The sequence below is a fragment of the Prionailurus bengalensis genome, chromosome D1 (assembly GCF_016509475.1).
Source record: "Prionailurus bengalensis isolate Pbe53 chromosome D1, Fcat_Pben_1.1_paternal_pri, whole genome shotgun sequence".
Lineage (NCBI taxonomy): Eukaryota > Metazoa > Chordata > Mammalia > Carnivora > Felidae > Prionailurus > Prionailurus bengalensis.
This window is the reverse complement of record NC_057346.1, coordinates 21,126,064-21,132,063: the sequence shown is the minus strand read 5'-3', so window position 1 is coordinate 21,132,063 and position 6,000 is coordinate 21,126,064. Positions and strand designations below refer to the sequence as shown.

At 43.4% G+C, this 6,000-nt stretch overlaps 1 protein-coding gene across 2 annotated transcripts in view; it reads right to left on the bottom strand.

Moving 5' to 3' along the window:
* Window positions 1-712: 712 nt before the first annotated feature.
* VWA5A (von Willebrand factor A domain containing 5A) overlaps window positions 713-6,000 on the bottom strand; it is a 36,464-nt gene continuing 31,176 nt past the window's right edge. For both annotated transcript variants that reach the window (XM_043579689.1, XM_043579690.1), the window contains 3 exons: window positions 5,595-5,725; window positions 1,731-1,857; window positions 713-1,184 (listed from right to left, as the gene is read on the bottom strand). In XM_043579689.1, the coding sequence (XP_043435624.1) occupies window positions 1,105-1,184; window positions 1,731-1,857; window positions 5,595-5,725 (338 nt within the window). In that variant the 3' untranslated portion in view covers window positions 713-1,104. The remainder of the gene's footprint in view (window positions 1,185-1,730; window positions 1,858-5,594; window positions 5,726-6,000) is intronic.

Here is a 6,000-nt window from a genome sequence, read left to right as displayed (position 1 = left end):
TGGCTCAGGATCTCATGGCTCATGAGATCAAGTCCTGTGTCAGACCCCACGGTGATAGCATAGAGCCTGCGTGGATCTCTCTCTCCCTCTCTCTCTGGCCTTCCCTAGCTCACCCTCTCACCCTCTCTCTTTCAAAATAAAGAAACTTAAAAAAAAAAAAAAAGTTTAACAATTAAGGAGAAACATCTGTCCCCAAAAGGTATGATTCAGTCCCGTCTCTTAGGCAGTGGGAGGGAAGGCATGTGATACTGGTTAGCAAAATCCAAGTGGAATCAACCGGGAAGGCCACCAGCAGTGCCGCCTCTCACAGAGGACCCGTGGAGTCTCTCTCTTTGTGATCTTGAGGTTATACTGATCCCGATGCTGGCTTTCAACCTCCCTTCCAATTCTTTGTCCTATCTTAGAATAGAAAATTGGATAGCTTAGCAGTCTGATCGTGATGAGTATATAAGATCGAAGGGAATAGGGGTGCCTGGGTGGCTCAGTCGTTAAGCATCTGACTTCGGCTCAGATCATGATCTCACAGTTCCCACACTGGGAGTCCCACACTGGGTGAGCTCGAGCCCCAGTTCGGGTGAGCCCCACTTCTCTCTCTCTCTCTCCCCTGCCCTTTTCCCCTTGTGGGATTCTCTCTCTCTGCCCCTTGCTCAGTTGCACCATGTCTCTCTCTCTCAAAAAAAAAAAAAAAAAAAGACCAAAGGGAACAGGCGAGTATAATGCACTGAATTCTCTTATTTAGGGATCTCCTACATCAGTGCTGTACCCGTTAGTCTGGAGTCTGTGTCACCTGCTTTTCATGTGGTCATTCTGGAAAACCCGGAAGGAATGTAAATATCTAAATATCTAAATGCTTTAAATTCCTCCAAGAAAGGGAACAGGTTCTGGGACCATTGGCACTTGGCTGAGGGTACATGTTGGGGGGGGCAGCGGATCGCCCTACCCAAAGGGAACCGGGAACAGAGAGGCAAGGTGGGATGGGCATCCTTCACTTGTATGTCAAGAAACTGACAGGCCAGGTGTAAAAGGAAAAACACACCACAGCAGGAGAGCGTAAAGGAAAGGGCAGCAGCAGGGGAGAGGCACTTGTTTCTCTGGACAGTCTCCTCAGACTCCAAAGACAGCAGGGTCCACGGAGGACTTGGTAAAAGCAATAGCAGCTTTCACAAGCTTTTTCTTGATGGAGCCTGTTAGGAGGAGAAAACAAGAATTAGGCTGAGGAATCACAATGAGAGTGAACACTCTTCCCCGAGTCTCCCCTAAACTGGCCTGCTCATCTCCCCGGAGTCTGGCTCCTGTCTTTCTTTAACACCCCTGACTTTTCTCTTCCTACTGCCCAGATTCCCTTTCATCTTCTCAGACCCCGGAAATACTGAGCAGCAGTGAGCTAATAAACCCCCGAGGGGTGAGAGCTCCAGTCCAGCCTTACACTCGGTACAGTACCGAGATGGTGAGGAGAATAAACACCACGTCATCTCCTTCTCACAATTCACAGTCCCCATCCTTGTCCCTTTCCCTCTTTACTTACCTCCCCTTCCCCCATTTAAGACTGCACTCTCAGCCCCCTCCCCCAAGGAAAGAACTATGGGGGAATCCAGAAAAGGTCTGAACTGGGAGAGGACCACGGGGCTCCCTCTCAGTCATCTGCTAGCAGGCTTGGAGGCTCAGCACCTGGCAAGATGGCCAGCTTCCGATGGAGGGAAGGAGATGGGGTCTTAGGACTGAACTCCTACCTGCATTACTGTTAATCCAGGTTCTGGCCTTCTTTTCCAGAAGTTCCCACTCACACTTCTGGTGCTTAGCCTTGGCATGTAGCCAAACCACCGCCAGGACTGTGGCCCAGCTTGAGGAATCTGCATCCTGTACAACACACAGAGACTTCCCTGAAACCTCCAAGTTGGAGCAGGAGGCCCCTCGAGGGGACACAAACACCTCCTCACTCACTTTGCTCCAAACTGCTGTTAAATGTGACGACCTGCTCTCTCGGAACCTCCTCTGCTACTTGCAAGGTGTAAAGCCAGGCCCTGAGCCTCAGGGCAAAAATTGTGAGTCTTAGAGTAGAAAAGTCTTAAGTTTTCAATCCAGCAGAACCACCAGGGCGGTGCTGAAAACTCCTACAAAATCCCCAACAAGCATTCCCAAGCTATGATAAGAGAATACGTGCATAATTTCTTTATATTTTTATAAAGTATTGAATGTCTTATTTGAATATTTGCCAAACCAAAAGAAAAAAAAGAGGAATTACCCATAATAACATTTTTAAAAAAATTTTTTTTTCAACATTTATTTATTTTTGGGACAGAGAGAGACAGAGCATGAACGGGGGAGGGGCAGAGAGAGAGGGAGACACAGAATCGGAAACAGGCTCCAGGCTCTGAGCCATCAGCCCAGAGCCTGACGCGGGGCTCGAACTCACGGACTGCGAGATCGTGACCTGGCTGAAGTCGGATGCTTAACCGACTGTGCCACCCAGGCGCCCCATAATGACATTTTTCAATTAAAAAAAACAATTTTAAGTTTATTTATTTATTTTGAGAGACAGAGATAGCATGAGTGGGGGAGGGGCAGAGAGCTAGAGAGAGAGACAAAAAGAGAGAGAGGGAATCCCAAGCAGTCTCTGGGCTGCCAGTGCAAAGCCCCATGTGGGGCTTGAACTCACAAAACCATGAGATTATGACCTGAGCCAACACCAAGAGTCAGCCACTTAACCATTGAGCCACCCAAGCGCCCCACCAATAATGACATTTTTGAGACAGAAAACTGATTCATAAGAAAGTGAAATGATTTGCCCAAAGTTGGCCTTCTAGCAAATGACACAGCTGGGACTGGAGTCACACTGTTCACTCAAGAGAGAGTCTCAGGCAGAGAACAGAAAATGAGTTTTAGGGATGCCTGGGTGACTCAGTCGGTTAAGGGTCTGACTTTGGCTCAGATCATGACCTCACCAACAGTGAGGTCAAGCCCCACGTCGGGCTCTGTGCTGACAGCTCAGATCCTGGAGCCTGCTTCGGATTCTTCCTCCCTCTCTCTCTCTTCCCCTCCCCTGCTCACACTCTGTGTCTCTCTCAAAAATAAATAAACATTAAAAAAATCTTTTTTTAAAAAAGAAAGAAAATGAGTTTTCACCCAGGGTCCCACCTTCAGTTTATAGACACAACAGATCAAGAAAAACTGTTCTTTTAGATCATGACCTTTAAAATTTGGAAACAGCTATCAGGTCCTCTGTGAGGAGTCCTGTCAATCAAAATTCTCAATTCCTTTCATTCTTCTTTAAAAGAACTGCTAATGTCAGAGCAATAAGAATCCCCATGCTTGATCTAGTCTAGAAACATCACAGTGATGTTTAAAATATACCTCCTTAGGGGCACTTGGGTGGCTCAGTTGGTTAAGCATCCGACTCTTGATTTTGACTCAGGTCATGAAGCCGCGGTTCATAGGTTCGAGGCCTGCATCCGGCTTTGTGCACTGACAGTGTAAAGCCTACTTGGGATTCTCTCTGTCTCCCTCTCTCTCTGCCCCTTCGCTGCTCTCTCTCTCTCAAAATAAATCAACTTAAAAAATAAAAATAAAAACTAAAATACACTTCCTTAAGTGGTCACATATGGAGGTCAGTGAACTTATGAAATTCTATGACCACAGCCCCAAATACATAGCACACACAGCTCTTCTGAAAACCCTGTGCCTTCCACTGATCACATATCACATGCGTTGGTTCACATGAAGTTTGCAGTCACCCCAAGTCTCCATGTTGCAACAGGTCTTAAGTCATTTTGCTTCTATTCTCTGCTTACAAAATTGAAGATTTAGAAGCAAAAAGAGTATTTTGATTCCTAGTAATTTTTCCCCCCCTCAGGAAAGTTACAAGTCATTCATTGTTCAAGGTCTTTTGGGATCTCAATTTTGTTACTGTTCTATCTCCCAGTTTTGGCAAATTCACAAATTTAGCACTGGATCTAAATTTTCATTGAAAATATAAACCTCCAGAGAATGCAGAGCCTGGTGGCTCCAAAAACCTGTTGTAAGTTTGAAAAAATTCATTATTCAGTGCAATGAATTTTCAGTGAGTTTGTTCTCAGTCCATATACTCATCGTTTAAAAAATTCAAATTCCTTAATGAAATTCAGATACCCCAGGGTTCCTGACTCCCTGGATTGGTTGGCCCAGTTACCATGTCGAAGAAGGAAATGTTAGTCTGACATGTCATTGGTTTCCCAATAAAACCGAGTTAGAACATCATGATTCTTATATCTTTTTCCGATGGTTTATAAATTATCCTTTTAATTATTTGTTCTAGAACAGTTGTTTTTAGTAGAAATATAATGTCACACACACATATAATCCTAAATGTCCTAGTAGCCATATGTCAAAATATAAAAATAAACAGGTACAATTATCTTACTAATATGTTTTATTTAACCTAACACATTAAAAATATCATTTTAACATCAATATAAAAATAATTATTAATGAATATTTGCATTTTTTACAGTAAGTCTTAAAATCAGCATGTGTTTCACAATTACATCCCATTTTAATTCACTTAAGAATTTGGTTCCTCATTTGCATTAGCCATATTTCAATTGCTCAATAGCCATTGGACAAGTGGATACTGTATTAGTTGACGCAGGTATAGGATTTTTGAGGGGTTTTTTTTAATCATTTAAAAAATTTCTTTTAAGCTTATTTTGAGAGAGAGAGAGCACGAGTGGGGTATGGACAGAAAGAGAGGGGAGAGAGAATGCCAAGCAGGCTCTACGCTGTTAGTGCAGAGACCCGTGTGGGGCTTGAACTCATGAACCATGAGATCATGACCTGAGCCAAAGTCAAGAGCCCAATGCTCAACCAACTGAGCCACCCAGGTGTCCCTGAGGTTTATTTAACCACCTTTCACATTTTGAAAATTCAGAACAACACCTGTCCTTCAGGCTTTTGGTCTTTGTCCATATTTAACAATTTCTCAGAAGATTTGGTAAGTTGCCTTGAAATTCTGGACTGAAATTTGTCCTCATTAGCAGACTTAGACACATTTGAAATAACTAGGTGATTCCCTATTAATACCTGTCCTGACTTCAGTGAAATTTTGCTGATTTGTGGGCCACATGCACAAATTAGTAGCCATGTAGATTCTGAAGACAGTTCTAGAACTGAATCCAGCTCTGCCACTGACTGGCTGGGAAAACTCAGACACAGTATTATGGTTCTATATAAAATAGCAATAATGTGAATAGGATTTAGTTTAATTATTATGATGAATAAGTCAGTGGATGTTAAGTGCTTAGCATGGTGCCTGGCAGAGAGTAATTGCTCAAAAAATGTTAGTTATTCTAACTAAGATGACTGATGGGGAATAAGAAGTGAAAGAAGATGTCTGCTTTCCCTTTGTCATCCATCAACTCCCACCAACTAGGCTCTTAGTTCCTTGTTCGTTCTTCTCTAACATACCAAGAAAAATCTTCAACATCTATTTATTAGAAATCAATTTAGTCTATGGCCTCCTATAGTCTCCTTTCTCAGATGAGTCATGAATCACCCCAATCTCATGACCGACCCCAACCCCTCAAAAACATACATACTCCTTTTTCTTCTCTGAATCTTACCTTGACAGGGAGTGCAGACCATAGGTCTTTCAAACTTATACCTAGGATCCTGGCCAGATCTTCATCTAGATCCCAGGAACCATCTGCATTTTGGAGGGATATCAGCTGCACCAGATAAGTCTCTCCAAAGACTTTGGGGAACAAAAAAAGAGCGTGAGAAATTATAGAGCTACGATCCCTTAGTATACCTGAGAAAGACAGGTCTTAGCATACCTGAGAAAGACAGGCTATAGTGACAGCACAGAGCTAAGCAGATCCTACCAAGATACCTGTCATAGTCCTTCCCCTGGGAGGCAGGTATTTTCTCTGTGACAATGTAGGCCACCTGAATGATATACTAAATCTAGGGGAGCTACACTTAAAAATTTAGCAACAAGGAAAAGATACGAGGAACTAAAGAACCCAC